The 17,604-nt window shown below is 43.0% G+C and overlaps 1 protein-coding gene and 1 non-coding gene across 5 annotated transcripts in view; one reads left to right on the forward strand and one right to left on the reverse strand.

Annotated features, from left to right (window-relative positions):
• BEND7 (BEN domain containing 7) overlaps positions 1-17,604 on the reverse strand; it is an 81,277-nt gene that overhangs the window by 10,320 nt on the left and 53,353 nt on the right. For all 4 annotated transcript variants that reach the window (XM_036352761.1, XM_036352752.1, XM_036352767.1 and 1 more), the window contains one exon: positions 4,388-4,507. In XM_036352761.1, coding sequence (XP_036208654.1) covers positions 4,388-4,507 — 120 coding nt within the window. The remainder of the gene's footprint in view (positions 1-4,387; positions 4,508-17,604) is intronic.
• LOC118661930 lies at positions 2,989-3,115 on the forward strand. The gene has a single exon (XR_004969535.1). It is a non-coding gene; the product is annotated as a small nucleolar RNA SNORA30/SNORA37 family (small nucleolar RNA).

Consider the following 17,604-nt stretch of genomic DNA (forward strand, 5'->3'; position numbering starts at 1 on the left):
CTCCCATTTTCCACTTACCCTACCAGCCCATGTGAGACAAGAAGGGACCGGCATGCTTCTGTGGATTCTGAGGGGAGGAATGTGCTAGCCCACCTCAGACTAGAAGCTGGTGGCACCGCTGGGGTGGTGTGTGGAGAACCAAACACTAGCTGGTTCTTGCTACTTTGGCCCTTTGCCTTTCCTTTGGGCTGAGTATTAAATTTAAGTCTCTTCACTATGACACCTTTAGATCTCTCTCAAACCTGAATATTAAAGTTAGTGTCCCTCTTAGGGGGATCAACAATTATCCCCTGTAAATCAATAGACAAATGGAAGTTCTTACATACCCAACAGTCAAGATTGCCAAGGCAGGATTTAGGCAACACAAGACCAACTTAATACTAGCAACCACACTGCTCAGGCTACATACTTGAAATCTGATTTGGGATATAAAACAGAAGAGACACAGCACTCAATATGGTATTAGTGCTTAAGCATTACTTACTGTGTAAAATGATTGAGCAATTATCTTTGATAACACTTGTCATTTACTGTAAAACATTTTTTTTCACCCCAATCCTTTCCTGGAGCCTGAAATCTAAAGGGGCTAAAGTAATACAAAGAGCCTGGCTGGTGTGGCTTAGTGATTGAGCACCGACCTATGAAGCAGAAGGTCACAGTTCAATTCCCAAATGGGGCACATGCCTGGGTTGCAGGCTCAATTCCCAGTGGGGAGCATGCGGGAGTCAGCTGATTGATGTTTCTCTCTCATCAATGCTTCTATCGCTCCCTCACCCTTCCTCTCTCTGAGATCAATAAAAATATTTAAAAAAAAATAAAGTAATACAAGAGGCTTTGTGAGGTGGCCAAGGCGGAGGCTGGGCCTTTAGCATAAGAAAGCATAGGAGACCCTGCTGACAGCAGTGAATAGTGTCACTCAGTTAGCCTGCCCTGAGTGAGGTCAGGCACCACAACACAAGACTCAGCCTTTGGGGGAGGAAAGGAGAAGAAAGGAAATTAGGAGGGAACTACGAAGATGGGGGTGCAGAGAAGGAAATAAGAGAAAGGACTTGGGGAGGAGGAAGAAAGGGCACTCTGGGACAACCATGTGAGCGGCCACAGGCATACCCTAAGGGGCCCTAAGGATCTTGTTCCGGAGAAGAGAGCTCAGGGACGGTGCTGCCCTGTGGGTTTTGGGGTATTTAAACCTCAAGGAAGAAACTGATGAAAGAACATTCTCTAGGTTCTCACAGGAACTAGATGAGCTAAACAGTAAGACTTTTTGCTGTGGACTATTTTCCCTTCTTTTCCACTGATTGATTCGCTGGTTCATTTGTTGGTTCCACGCTGTGCCACACAATGTTTGGAACAGAAACATGACTCAGAAGCCATCTGTGCTCCGGAGGCTCTCATGGTCACTGGAACAAACAGGTGGGTGACTCCTCCGGTGGCAGAAGACTAAAGTGCTGCACTGCCTATGAAGGCTCCAGGAGGAAGAACCTGATGCTATGACAGGCAGAGGGAAAGCGTGAGTTGGAAAACCTAGCATATTTCAGAACAGGAAGAGTCTGCAGATGAGGCTGGTGAGGGGGTTGGGGCTGACTATGAAGAGCCTTGTCTGCCACACTGAGGGCAGGGGGTGGTATGTAGAAGGGGATTTTACTCTGGGGAACCAGGAGAAGTATTTAGTTGGGGCAGGTAAGATCAGATTTCATTAGCTGAGGCAGAGAATGAAGTCTAGGGTCTCGGGCCATGGCCATGTCTAGGGCTGCACACCTGAGAGCCACTGATGACGGAACAGTTCAAGTCAGGAGTGAGGATTTAGAATGGGAAAAGTAAGAAGGACAGAAACTTGGGAATGCTGGCTTTAGGAGACAGGTGAAGAAGAGGAAGTGAAGACCGAAGGCATTGCCAGAAAATGTGGAGGAGAAACAAAGAGAATGAAGTCATAGAATCCAAGGGAAGAGAGCTTCAAGAAGGATGGGGTTCCACAGAGTAGAAATCAACATGGAGGTTGTCGGAGTGTTAACATAAAGAGAGTGAAATCTGGTCGCTGGGATGTGAATGCAGCAAGAGCTCACGTAGAAAACGAGGTCAGAGGGCAAAGTGCAATGGATTCTAAAGTGAACTGGGATGGGGGAGCCCACTCAGGGATGCAAATCTATTTGGAAGAATTCTGACCAACAATGCGAGGAGAAAGAGAAGGTAGTGGTTTTAAGAAATGGCCAGGATAAGGGAGTTGTTTTGCTTTTGGTTGGCAACGGGAAGGAAGATAAGGTCATGAGCATTTTTTGTGTCATTATGTGTCAGTTTTCTGTTACTGACAATACCTACATTGTCTTATTCTATCTCTGAAAACACCCCTGCGGTAGCTGTTAGCCTTGTTATATAAGTGAAGGATGCAGGCCTGCTAGAGGTTGAAAAATTTGTCCACAAGTCCCAGGAATTTGTAAATGGCAGCTCAGAGCTAGGAATTCAGACCGGTTCTTCCCACTCTATCAGTCTCTGTGATGAGTTGTAGTGAAGGAGAAGAAGGCAGGGAACACTGAGAGACAGGGAGGATGACCAGATCATTTATCCAAGTCTGGAACCTTTGACTTTATTAATAATGACGCTGGGACAGCAGTGGTAAAGCAACGCTGCTCAGGCATGGCAGGCTGCTGGTTCCCACCCGGGATGCCAGGGGCCACGGGTTATGACTCCTCAGCGACCTCCACCGCTTCCAGGCACTGCCGTGTATGACGCAGACAATCTCAGAGAAGATACACTAGCTTCCTTTGTAAAGACATTCGTGTACAACATGTGTCTGAGCCTCCCAACTCTGAGGCAGGCTTTATTTTTATGTCCACTCCATGAGAAGGACACTGAGGATTAGAAAGATGGGGTGACGTACCCAAGACCCAGAGCTGGTAAAGAGCAGCCATAACACTCGAAACCAAATCTTCTCCCATTATGACTTATTACCTGATATGATAATACATATTTTACCAATTAAAAATATTAGTTGTCATAGCACTTTCACAGGTGCTCCCCAGGCAGTGGGCCAGGATTTGGTAGCTGGTGCTGAAAGAAAACCCTTGAGTGCATCCTTTTCCGGGGACTGTGCCAGTGGTAGCTGTCACTCAATGGCACAGAGGAAAAAAACCTAGTAGTCTATTGCTCTTTATAAAAAGAGCATCAATTAAATATAAAAGAAAAAGATGATGGGGAGATTTTTAATAAAAAAATCATCCAAAGCTACATATTTTCTTTGTCAGACATGACCTTGGGACCTAGAGCTTTGTAAATTGCTGATATAACTATCATAGGTAGGTCAGGGGATGCTCAGGTAGAGCTTACATACATAGGTGACCCTACAGCTGAACATTTTAGAGTCCTAGTAGCGACTTTCAGAGAAAAGAGCTGTAAGGTTTTCATACTGAAAACCACTTGGTCCCTTGGTGCCCATGTGTCTCGTGATGCTGCCAGGGTCTCCCCAGCCTGTGCCAGGAGCTCTCCCCGAGGCCGTCAGCTGTGCTCCACCGGCAGGTCACCGTGACTACCACTCCCTGTGAGTTCACATACTTTAGGGTCGGTTAGCGACACAGCCTCATGCATTGTACTGCTTTCTCATGGGTCCCATGCCACCCAAGCCTGTAACATGTCAGCACTTCAGGTCTGTCTCCCAGACTCTCACACTCGAGCCCCAGAGCACAGGTGGCTCTGAGCAGGGCAGACACTGAAGTTTGATCAGGATTAAAAAAATATATAGAGAGAGGTTTGTGACCTCCTGAGATGATTATTTTTACGTGATAGCAGAAAACTGACCTCAAAGGGACTCTTCACTGCTAAACTGGCCGACTGTCAATGGGGAGGTTGAGACTTCAAATGACTGAATAGTCATAATTCAACTTGTGTTCACTTTTCCTGGAAGATATTCCAGAATCACCAAGCCCAGATTTAAAAAAATGTTTAAATAAATATATATTTGACTTAAAATCTCTATTTCATGGTGTTCCAGGTGGAATGATTACTGTTATTTTTTTTTTTTTTTACCTTAAACAAATAGTACATTTTATCAAGTTAGGCAGATTCAAATAAACAAAAATCAATGGGCAATGGAAGCAAATCACAACAGAGACCCACTTTCCTCCATAAGAATGTAAGCCCACAGATGAGGTTAGCAAACTTTTTCCTTTGTACTATTCAAAGTGAATGGCCTGACATATTTTCACTATTTAATCTTCAGGTGAGTTTCAAAACTCATTTGAATAAGACTTTAAAAAACAAAACCATAGCACGTTTATGTAGAGCATCTCCTTCAAAAGACAAGAGACGGTGAAGCACCCGAGAGCAAAGCTTGCACTGTGCAATGCCTGGGAATTCAATAAAGGGCTTCTGCAATTATTTTCCTGCAGCGCATTCATACCTGAGCCTCTTTTTAACCTTCTTCTGGCCAGTTTAATCTGATCCTGTAGAATCTGCACCCAGTCTCTCGGGCCAGGCAGCTTATCCACATGATTAGCAGTACAGTACTTTTCTGTGAAGACTGAAAGAAAATGTGAAATATTGTTAAATGCTTCAACAAATAAAACAGGCAGAGATCCGAAACAGAAATGTATCCCAAGAAGAAAAAACATTATATATATATATAATATATATATATATGCTAAAAGACATGGATGGGTTCTGCACTAGATAGCTTCACTATCCATATGACATCCCTGTGGTGGGGGTGGAGCCTGGCAGGGCCCTGACGCTATAAAATGTACTGGGCTTCAAAATGAAACCAGCTCTGCATAGTGGGGAGTTTTTATGGAAAGTGCCTTATGGAAAGTGCATGTCCCTGTATATATGTCTTATGAGCAGAGAAAATGCTTCCTATGGATCCTCTGGTCCCATGACAAAATTCAACAACTGTATTAAAATATTTCACTTTTTAATTAATTTAAAATCTTATGCAAAATTACACACAAAAAGATAATGTTCTCATGGTTATTCCTACTAACTCCAACAGTTCTCAGAATAAATAGAATGTAATTGTTTCTTTTTAATACATTTTTATTGATTTCAGAGAGATGAGGGAGAGGTAGAGAGAGATAGAAACACCAATGAGAGAGAAACATCAATACTGGGGAATCGAGCCTGTGACCTCCCGGCACAAGGGCAGACGCTCAACCTACTGAGCAACACCGGCTGGCGGAATGCAGTTGTCTCTTAATGAAAGTTCCAATTCTATGTGGAGGCAACTCTTGCAATATTCTACTGGCTTCTAGGAAAGAGCTATCTATTAAGCACAAAAGAAACTATGGAGTCATAGGACAGGACGAAAGGGAGGCCAGACATTATCTTAACCCGCCCAGTGTGTGACTGCACAGGCAGGAGCTGGCGTGGACGCTGCTGCTCCGCATGTCATTCCTGAGTGCTCCCCAACGTGCTCTCCTCTCTGTAGGTCACGACCAAGTATGCACTCACAGCACACTGCCCGCTTGGTATTTAAAATATCTGGCCCGGCTGGCATGGCTCAGTGGTTGACCTATGAACTAGGAGGTCACCATTTGATTCCTGGTCGGGGTTATGTGCCTGGCTTGAGGGCTCAATCCTCAGTGTTGGGCATGCAGAAGGCAGCCGATCAATGATTCTCTCTCATTATTGATGTTTCTATCTCTCTCCCTTTCCCTTCCTCTCTGAAATCAATAAATACATATTTAAAATGTTGGTCATTTTAATGTTTTAAAGGCTTCTTTTAAAAAGAAATGACAAAGGAAAATGTTGATAGATTCAACTACTCTGTAAAACTATAAAATTTCTATTGAATAGAAAATAAACATTACATTAGAATGAGAAAAGCTAATTGCACTAAATGTGACTGAAAAGGTTCAATATCTACCACTATATAAAGCACTCACTCAAATAAAAGAGCAATTTCAAAAGACTCTATAGATAACGAACAGTTATTTAGAAAAATGTTTAATAAATATGTAAGCCCCCAAATTGCAAAACACATTTTATACCTACTAAGTGAGAAGAGCAATGTTAAAAAGCTAATACTTAATATTGACAAAATTGTGGGGGCCTGGCATATTCAAACATCACTGTTAGCATAAGCTGGCAAAACCGTTTTGGGAAATAAGATGGTAATATATAATGAGAGGCATAAAACTTTTACACCTTTGCATTGGAAATCTTACTCCTAGAAATTTATCCTAAGAAAATAATTGGAAAGAAAGAAAAAATCCACACACAAATGTAAAGAACCCAGTCATGCGGGAGGAGCTGGGTGGCAGCGGGAGGATGGATATGGGAGTGAGAGGAGGGTCCCTTTGAGGAAGCTACTGCAGCGTCTGAGTTGGGGCCGCATGAGTAAAGGTGGACAGGTGACCAGAACTGTATATAGAACAGGCATTTCTGTTCAATCACATGGCCTGGGAACTATAGAAGAAAGGGAGGTTTGTGGGGGCAGAGGCAGATGTATTAGGCTTGGTTTGGGACAAGTTGAGTTTGGGTACCCTTCCCTACACAGAAGCCAACAGTTCAGGGAAGGGTCCAGGCTGGTACCAGTTTGACAGGCACAAACATACAAGTGGTAGTTAAAATGAGAGAACAAACACTGACTAGGGAGAGCCTGTGGAGTGAACAGAGCGCTGGGCCACGCACAGAGCCAGCGAGAACCCCGATGGTTGAATGGAGATTAAGGCGCAGGAGTCCACGAAGGAACCCAGGGTGGGCCAGAGTCTGGAGACCCAGGAGGGGTCCTGTAAAGCCAGCGAGTGGTGCTGATGGAGGAGGACCCGCAGTTTAAGTGCAGAGGAAGGGCCAGGAAGGGAGGTTTGGAAAGTGTCCACTGAAGGTCATCAAGGAGTGGTGGGGTGGCCACAGAGGACACTCTCAAAAAACTGGGTTCATTTGGAGGAAGGAAGAGAAGAAGGGCTGCCAGGGGAGGAGGGCTGAGGGCCGGGAAACCTGGGCATGTTTGCAGGCTGACGGAAATAGCAATGTTATGCGGGAAGACAGGAGCCAGGAAAAAGGGGGTGATAAAAGGGTCGGGTCAGGCTAGAAATGGAGGGTCGCCCTCAAACAGGAGGGGCTTCTTCCTCTGACCCAGAGGAAGGGAAGACAGACAGGTTGAGAAATGGTTACAGGCTGGAGTAATCACTCCCAGACCTCCTTGCATGTACGGTGAGGGGAATGGAGAGTGTGGGGAAAGTCTGGGATTGCCTTTGAGAAGAACAGAAGTAGGAAAGCAGCAGGCTGACAATGGGAGGACACCAAGCAGGCCTGTGGTGTGGGCAACAACCTGTAGGGGCAGGCTGTTTTTCCCAGGGCACTTTGCAGCTCCTCCTTGGGAGCGGAGTCCCTGGATGGTAAGGCTGCTCTTGGGTCAGAGCCCAGCTGGATAGTCTTGGCAGAAGGACAGGGATACAAAGCACTTGAAGATGTGCTGCCACCTGGAATGAATGACCTCAACTTTCCTCACTTCCCCTTCCTGCGCAAATCTGGGAAAGAAGCGAGGCCAGAAAAAGGCTCACAGACTTAGAAAAATCTATAGAGACCATGGAATGGAATTATCAACAGGGTTGGCAGGAGGTGGCGTGGAGTAAGGGCAACTGGGAGTGCGGTGCTGGAGTGTAAGTGGGGCAGCGAGCAGTTCCGGATGAGAATGCTAAGGTGTGCTCACGGGTGGGGCTGAAACGTAGTAGAGGTGAACGTCACTGTGGATGAGGTCTGGATACTACTGGCTGGGCGTCAGATGGACCTTTCACGTGAACAGTGAAGTTATCGAAGATGGCAGGGCGACAGGGAGTGCGAGGAAGATATGTAGCTATGGTAAGAATCTCAGAGGAAAGGACCCAGCCCAGCCCAACTGAGTCGAGGAGGAGTGATGGTTAGGAAGCAGAATTAAGGACCAGGGAAAGTGTCACCCAGGCTGCCCGGTATATGATATGTGGGATGGGAGATACACAGAAGGAACAGTACCTCGGGGGTGGGGTTTGCTTTTGAATCTCCCACACCGGGTTATAGACACCTCAGGGTCTTCACTGAGTTTGGACCCCCACAGCACCTACAACAGTACTTAGTACTAAGAACTCAATAAACATCTGATTTGTATTTAGCACCCTATTCGTTTATATGAAAGTGTGTAGCACCGAAATAACTGAATACATTGTCTTAGCAGATAAACATCTCGCCCCTTGTAATATCATTTATATAATTAATTTCCATAGCAACCCCTCTTTCCTTAGATTGTGAAATGCAGGGTGTCCAAATTAGCACCCATTGGGAAGTAGTGGCTCCAAATGAACAAAGTAGATTTGGGTTATGCCCACATCAAAACGACTCTCAGCCACTACGTGTGTCAACAACCAGCGTTAGGAGGACCAGAGGGAAGCCTGGAATGCTTCTCCCACGCTGTGAGGAGCTTCCAATAGATCTTTTCAATCTAATCTTGAGCTCAGGTATTCTGTCATTCCTAGAAAGGCAACCATTTCTGGTTGTTTTTTCTCTTTTCAGTTAAAACCCATCCAGTTTCAATAAAAAACAACAACCAGGAACTCTCTGCCTCCTGTGTCTGTGTCTGAGATCACTGAAGGCACAGCACAGGCTTCTTGAAAAACACCTGCACAACAAATATTTCCACTGGGTCTATTACCGACATCCTATTTCTTGGGTTACATTCATACTTAAAAGCGACTTTTAACTAGGACCTATCTGCCGGAGACGAAATCCTATTCTGTTGCAAGTGCAGATGAGGCCTTAGGCCAAAATATTGTGATTGTATTGACCTGAAATCGCTCAATATGCTATGTGAATAGCAGTATCGAGTAAGCAGAATACATTTTTGCTATCTGATTCTATAGCTAAAGGTCAAGCTATTATCCTGGTAACAGTTCCATTAGGAGTAATGATGTGAAAAGAGGTATTGCATTAATGTACTGGGGTTCCTACTATGTTAATAGTGGCTCATTAAGAATCATAGAACATTTTGCATTCATCCTTAGAATGCAATAGGTCCTAAAAAGAAATTTTTTTCCTTTTCTATTTTACATATTAAGGGGAAGCAAAAGCTAATTTCAAACAAGTCCAAGTAATCTGAACAAGTGGATGAAGGCCAACAATTAAACTAAAAAGAGTTAAAGCATCTACTCTGCTTAATATAATTTGAGGTCCCAAGGCACAAAGAGTATGTTAAATCACTGGAGAAATGACAAATGTTCAATTTGATCTGTACATGAATAATGACTTTTCTCAGATGTTTGCATTCAATTGAGCCGTGCTCTTTAATTGTCTATAAATAATGAACAGGCTAGTGGTGGCTGAGCAGATCCTTCCCTCCCTAGGACTGTGGCATTTAACATAATCATCAATGAACACAGCAGAGAGTGGCGTGTCTGCATGCAACACGCTGAGAACAGAGCACACTGGCCGGGTTCCCCCAACAGCTGTGTGTTCACACCGTTCCTTGAGGACTCTATCGGATTTGCCTGGCTCTCTATGCTGGGAAAAGCAGAATATGGTATGGATTTTTAAAGGGTGTCATTGGATCATACAGACATTTAAAGGAGCAGGAGTAGACAGCAGAGCTTTAATGTCACTGTGAAATCCTCTAATAAGGCAAAAACTCTGGCCAGAGTGAGTGCCCAACTTCTGATCTGATGACTCAGTTTTAACTTCTGGTCAAACAGACAAGGGAAAGTCAGGTTGCCATCAGGCAGAACTGAAAGCGGGGTCGTCGTAAGATCAGCTGAAGTCCCAGAGCTTGAGGGGGACTAGGGATGAGTGAGAAAGATCTGTCCGCAGTAGAGTCCTGTGGCTGGGGTGAGCGGAGGAGAGGGAACCCTGGGACCAGCCCACAGGCGGAGGAGGGGGAGACTAGGCTCCTTACAGGCACTTGGTTTCCATCTCCTCACAGGGAGGGCAGGGAAAACCGCACCCCTCCCACACCTCCCTCTGCCCTTTTACTCTTTTAAAGCTGTCTTTTGAAAGGTCCCCTAAGCCAAGCACTTTATATCTCATTTAATCCTTACAGTAACCCGATGGAGGAGGTCTTGTGATCCCACATGACTGATGAAAACATCAAGGTAGAGCAGGTTACATAACCGGCCCAAGATGGCACAGCTAATAGGAGCTATTTTCCACATAAATGAAATATTAATTTTATGTTGCAAATAAGCACACAGATTCTGTAAAAGAAAAATGATTGAATTCTAAATATAAGCAAATCAATAGCTAAGGTAATACTTGCATGTGAAAGAAGGCTGTGAACACTGGTGTGACTTTCGATTGCATGAGACAGAGCGTGGCAGGCAACGAGCGAAGACGGGCCTCCCCTCCAACTAACGGGGCAGGGCCTGTGGCAAGGAAGGCAGAGGGATGCTGTGTAGGTATTTTCAGCTTGAGATGACGACTCTGGTCTAAATTTTACACGGTTCTAATAGAGTATATATTTCCTTTGATGATATCATGGTGCTTCATTCCCCTATTTCATGGTTAGAGCTGAAACCTATAAATTATAGGCTTGACATCCATTCCAATAATTTATTAAAATTACAATGAGCCTGGCACTCCAGGCACTAGGAGAGAGAGGAAAGAGCTAGAATAAGTCTGGCTCCAGTGCAAGGCCTTAATGTGCTCCATATCTTGGTGCAATTGTTACCGACGTAGGGACTGGCCCTCAGCTGTGCAGGTTCAGAAATCGGACTTTATCAGAGAAGCAGGGGCTCAAGCCTAGAAACCAGCTCACAACAACTAAACCTGCAAGATATTGGTAAATAAACTAGGACGACAATTAATGTGGAATAGGGTTATCTTTCTAGCATCTGAAACACTGAATATCATCACCTAGTTCTCCCACTTTTTGGAATCAAGGTGCTGGAAGGAAGAACTTAGCAGGTTGCTTGGTGAGAATCAGAGGTTGCCGAATGGTGTGGGGCTGCCCACGCTCAAGGGTGCCTATGGGAAACTGCCCATCCCTGGTCCTGCTGCCATCTGGGCAGGAATGTTTCACACCAGTGCCCTCCAAGCCAGAGCGTGACTGCAGCAGAGAGGATGAGCAGGAGAGCTGTGGCGGGATGCCGTGAGCAGCCCCGACACCTTGTGCAAACCAAGACTATGAGGAGGCAGAAGCAAAGCGGAGGAAGCCAGCTGGAGAGGAGGGGGTGAGGCAGATGTGCCGAGAGCAGTAGGGAGCCAGAGGGACTGAGGCCAGGTGGTGAGGCAGGGGTGCAGAGCATAGGCAGGCCTGTGAGCAGCCTCCATGCCTGTGGTTTCCATGTCAGCCTCACAGACTTCCCGTTTCCTAAGGGAACCTGAGTGACACCCTGCTTCTTGAAGAGAGCATTTTACAGGGGTTGAAGTATAGCCTGATTCATTTTTTTTTTTAAAGCCTGATTCTTATTCCAGCATCGATGGCCTATCAGTGACCATCACTCTAATGCCCGGCCCTCTGGTACCGAGAGGGCACCGACAAGTCCCTGTGCTTTCCGGCGGCCGGCCTCTGTGCACACAGATCTTCAGGGCACATCCTGAGACACAGTCTCAAATGATCTGTTGAGGTGCAATTACTTTAGTGGATGGTTTATCTCACCTGTCTGTGTTGTTCTCATTAAGGGCAATGCCAGTGGATGATGTTTCCTGACCTCATACAGAGACTGGGGTGCTTCACAGCTAGCACCTGAACTCTATTTTCTTATTATAAAAGAACATGCATTCATTCGAGAATATCTACCCAGCACCCAGCAGACTATGCCAGGCACCAGTGAACAGACAGTCCCTGTCCTCAAAAGACTTCGAGTGAAATGGAGGATGAAGGCAAATGAAGTCCAGAGGAGTGCAAAGTGAAGCTGCTATTACAGAAGTGGGTATGGGCACGCAGAGCAGGGCACGAGGCCACTCCCGGTGGGGGTGGCGTGTGGGAAGCTGTTGGATAAAGTGGTGGCTCAGCTGAAACCCAAGGAAGAGGGGGGGTGAGATGAAGAGTGGGAGAGGAGAAGGACGTCCTAGGGTGCAGTTGCCCTGAAGGGGTACGGAGAGAGGCAGTCTCAATAGCTGGAAAGCTTAGGTTCATGGAAGCAAAACAAACACAGGCCCAAAGCAGATGAACTCATAAGTGAAAATAGTGCAACACATAATGAAAAAATCAGCTATAAGCAAGAGTCAGCCAACCCAAGAAAATCAGGATTAAACCCCCAATAACTTAAGGCAATGGAATTACAAAGTATGTTTAAAATGATGAAAGATATTAAAGAACTTAGGTCATTAAGAAAACAATGAGGCTGATTTAAAAGAGAACTTATAGAAATTAAAAATATAGTAACTGAACTTTAAAAAGTCAAAGAACAGGTTAGTCAATAAATTAATATCAATGAATAGAAAAGGGAGAGAGATCTGAAGAATTACCCAGAATGTAGTACCAAGAGATGGAGAGATGGGAAATATAACAAATTATGAGACATGAAAGATGGAATAAAAATGTCCACTTAACACTAATGGATGTTTCAAGGGAATGAAATAATGGAGGAAGGCAAAATCTGAAGAGATAGTAGATGAAAAATTACCAGAATAGGTAAGTCATGAACCCTTGGTTTCAAGAAGCACAACAACCAAGCAGATTAATAAACATGAAGATATATCCAAACGTAAAATAAAGAAACTGGAGAATGCCAAAGGCAGAGAAGTCTTAAAGACAACTACATAGAAAAAACAGATTATCTACAAAAGGATAACAGACTGCTAGATTCACAACAGCAACAAAATCTAGAAAACAGTGGAATATTTTCAAATTGCTCTGAAAAAAGTCCTCAGTCTAGAATTACCCAACTAAACTCCACATCACTCAATAGTGAGGGTGAAATAAAGAAGTTTTCAGGACAAAAATGGAAAGAATATACCACAGAGACCCTCATTCAAATAATTACTACAAGCTGTACTGAGGGAAAAGAAAACTAAAGTAGAGGAAGCATCTGGAGGCTGGAAAGAAGAAAGGAGGACATGACCTCTAAGATATTAAGAATTACAGTGCCAAACTCATGAAAACTGTGTAGTATTGGCTGAGTTAGGTAACAGACCAAGTGTTAAAATGTGAAATGGGAGCTCAATATATGACAGAAGTGAAATTAAAATTCATGTAAAAAAAAAAAAAGGGATGGTGTTAGAATGATCAACTACCCACAGAGAAACATATATTAATCCTCCCCTCACAGTTTATGCAAAAGTAATAAACGATAAAACTTTAAAATTTAAGAGAATACCATTATATAATTGGGGTAGGGAGACTTTCTTAAAACAAGCACAAAAATATCACAAAGCATAAAATAATCTGGCTTTTACACTGAACTTTGGTATGAAAAACAGATCTCATATGCAAAGTTTTCACAAATTGAAAAACAAGAAAAAATATTAGCAACATGAATAACTGAAAAAATAATTTATATAAATCAATAAGAAAACAAAAATCTAATGGAAAAATTGGAAAAGGGTGGAAATTCACAGAGGAAACTAACCAAATAGTAATAAATATGAAATAATACTCAACTTCATTAATAATCAGGGAACCCACCACTGAGATGCCATCTGATATGATACTAGATTGGCAAACATTAAAGTTTGTTAACACCAGATGTTGGCAAGAATGAGGAAAAGTAGGATTTCTTATACATTGCTGGTGAGTGATGAACGATATTGGTCACTTTAGAGAGCCATTGGCAATGCTTACTGAAGCCGAAGATGCGTGTACCCTGTGGCTCAGTTCCACTCCCCGGTGTGTCCCCTAGAGGTTGTCACACCTGAGCCCAGCAGACACGAAGATGACTGCACTGCTGCCACAGGTAATTGTGAAAAAGAAGAGGCAACCTAACTCTCTTAACAGAAGACTGGAGAAAGAAACTGCTTTAATGGTATGAATAAATCTTGATTAAAAGGACACAAAGTTGCAAAAATACAGCATGAAAATATGTATGTAGATTTATAAATTTACAAAATAATAGTAAATGTGATTTATATTTAGTGAAATAGAAAAATACAAATGGGAAAGTTTCACATCGACTTCAGGTTACTCTGGAGCAGGAAGGAGAAAGAGAAAGAGAAAGGGAATAGATGGTACAGGAACATTTTGATTCTTACCCAAAACAACAACAACTACAAAGGAAGGTGGGTATGAAGCAAATACAACATCTGTTTTAAATCCCAGTGGTAAGGTGGAGAGAAAAATGCATCTTGGAAAATGTCTCCAACATACTCAAGATGAAGAGGAATATAATTTCCACTTCTGACCTAAAGATGACTGCTTAAGGGAACAAGTGTCATTCTTCAACCAATGTCTGAACAAATCAGGAAATTTCTCCTAGGATGATGCTGTGAAAATGTTGATACTGACCAGATGTCAAGTACATGTCTTACATACACTCTCTGCTAGGATATGCACCAAGAGCTATCTTTAAAAGAGAGCTGGGGTGAGAAGGGTGAAGACATGAGCCATCATCCTTCAGGTCTCACCTGAAATGTGACCTTTGGAGTCAAGGTCTCCCTGAGTTTGTTAACCAGTGGTTTTTAAATAATAACATCTACTGATCATCGTGACCATAAACTCAGATGTGTGGTTCGTGAAAGAAGAAACCTGAGAAACTTTTTCTCTGCTGTGTCTTGACTTGAAAGGATGGAAGAAAGAATTTCTTTGGTAAACAGCCACAGGTCTTGAAATATACGGAGCCCTAAAGTTCATTTCAGGTTTGATTTAACATTAGGATTTAACAGAGTTCATCAACGAATGCACCTAAACTGAAATCTTTAAATTAAAAGGAAAGGAAATACAGGAATACACACAAGAGTGTACTTATTGATGAAATTAGAATACCCTACTGAATTATGTATGCAGAAAGGCTGCAGGGCAGTCAGCTGGTCAAGTTGAGTAAAAGCTGACCATGATGGCCGTTGAGTAAAAGCTGACCATGATGGTCGTTGAGTAAAAGCTGACCATGATGGCCATTGAGTAAAAGCTGACCATGATGGCCATTGAGTAAAAGCTGACCATGATGGCCATTGAGTAAAAGCTGACCATGATGGCCGTTGAGTAAAAGCTGACCATGATGGCCATCAAGTACAAGTGCCGATCCTTGGACGGGGCTGTCACTTCCAGTTGGTTGTGGTAATGAAAAAGGCCCTAAAGATCCATAAAATTGATTCCTAGTCATATTTATTTCATTCTATCGGTTTACTTTTGAGAATCTGGACAAAAATTATTGAACTACAGAATTTCTGAACTGGAAGAGACTTTAAAATTTAGCCAAGCCACCCTGTGATTTTTTTCTTTCCTTTTCTTTCTTTCTTATTTTTTTTATTTTTTCAAGAGAAGGTAATGTTTCAAGATCTTAAATGGCAGAGCCAGGAGTAAGTCCATATCCTACAATGCTCCTTTCACTGTCCCCAAACTGGTGGGACTTCGAGGTTTGAATCATCTTGTTTAATCACAGAGATTCTCAAGTATTTGAGGCCAGAGTCGTCTGGAGGGAAAGAACAACATCCCTGTCTTCCTTTGTTCGGTTTCTAGTACAATGGCACCTCTGTCTAAAACAAAGTGCCTTCAGTGGTTTCTCAAATTAAATAAAGTTAATTTTAATTTTCAATTTACGAAAGCCCACAGCAGAGCTTATTTATAAGACAGCTACTAGGAGCATGATGGGCACTTTCTTTTGGCCAGATGAGTTACAACATATGGTTGTCTAAATGTTTGGTATATTTCATGGGGATAAATTATATCCGCTAAATATTAAGATCTGGGCAACAACAAGCTCTGATGTAATGGTGCCTTACTCTTTACCCCTTTTTTTGGCAAAGAGACATGCTTCAGAGAGTGATAGAAATCCTACTTGGAAGGCATCTTGGACATAGTACAACTCATTTATTTTACAGACCAGTAACTGAGGCTCAAGTGAAATAAAACTGAAAAGACTGGGAATCATCAACTCAAATGGTTATTAGAGACGTGCCATAAACCACACGTGCACTAACGCTTTACAGAGTACATCTGTTTCTATCTGTTCTTTATATAAATGGATGAGAAAGTACTGGGCTTTTCTCTCAGCTTTTAAAGCTAGAGTTTCTTGGTATATGAACTTTCCAAGTCATTCCGTGAGGTACTGAGTTCATCCACTGGCCAAAAGTCTGCAAGTAATAGCCACAGTACCAGAGTAAGCTATGACACAGTCAGGAAGTTCAGGTACCATCCTGTCCCTCACAACCACCCTGATTCACAGATGGCCAAGGTTGGAAGAATAGAATGATGAGTCAGGAGAGCAGAGGTGGTGATGGGGGTCTTGCCTATGAGAATCAGGTCATCCAGTCAATACACTCATCCCAACCCTGCCACCATCAGGGTGAAGATGCTAAGCGTTGGGAACAGGCTGACGCCGCACAAGGATTTTGTTTTCTGTTCTTTTTTAATGGTGGCAACTCCCTTCTAATTGATATCAACTCTAGGAAAAGTTTGGGCTCACATTTTGAATCTGATTATAAAAAAGTTCTCAAACATTTCTTTGATACTCTCTCTTTGAGGTACAAAGTTGCTATGACGACGTTTAAAAAACACAAGGATGGATAAGAACTCCAATGTATCAAGAGATGGTAAAAACAGGAAATGGCACATTAAACCTGCTTATGATTATTATTGGGTTTAAATAAAAATCCCACAAGGCAATTATTATACTTAACCTTCTGAAGATGATTAACTTCTGAACAAATGCATGATAAACTTCCATATTGTGCATGTTCCTCTTTGATAATTAACAATAATCAATGCTTTTAGAGCCCCCACTGAATACAAATTGGGTTTATATGTGGGTCCCCTTGATAGTATTAATTGTTGAGATCTGTGCCACCTTGAAATGCTGTGCATGACTTGATTTCTGTTGCTGTGGTCTCTTCAAATCTTCAAACTTCTCTTCTGCCTGCTTGATTTCAGCTGCCTTCTTCCAGCTTGTCATGGAGAAGTTGTGTGGCTATCTTGGTATTTGTGTCCTGCATATATCAGTGGAGTGGAGTGGACTTTTGATTTTTAAGAAACCACCTTTTTCAGTGAAGGTAAATTGACTGCTTGATTCCCTCCATCTCTCCTTCTTGTATTTATTTAAAATGTTTTTCTTGATTTCAGAGAGAGGAAAGAAGAGGGAGAGAGAGATAGAAACATCAATGATGAGAGAGAATCATTGATTGGCTGCCTCCTGCACACCCCCTACTGGGGATTGAGCCCACAACCCTGGCATGTGCCATGACTGGGAATTGAACTATGACCTCCTGGCTCATAGGTCGATGCTCAACCACTGAGCTACACTGTCTGGGCATCCCTCCTGTATTTCTTACTCATTACTTCTGTGAGTGGCTGTTTTATATGCCAAGGAATAAGCAAATCAAATATAGAACATGGACTCTGCCCCATAGAAGCTTACAGTCTTGGAAAGACAAGATGTCCAAACACAACTAGGATGACCATGTATCTTGATTTATTCAGTTGGAAATGCCTATTTTCCTAGTGAAATGATTAACAGCATCATTTTCACTCTCAAAAGTGTCCCGGTTTGGTAAACAAATTATATAGCCATCCTCCATATAAGCCACCAATAGCAAAGCAATTTAATCAAGACTTATTTGCTGGACTAT

The sequence above is a fragment of the Myotis myotis genome, unplaced genomic scaffold (assembly GCF_014108235.1).
Source record: "Myotis myotis isolate mMyoMyo1 unplaced genomic scaffold, mMyoMyo1.p scaffold_m19_p_1, whole genome shotgun sequence".
NCBI classification, from domain to species: Eukaryota; Metazoa; Chordata; class Mammalia; order Chiroptera; family Vespertilionidae; genus Myotis; species Myotis myotis.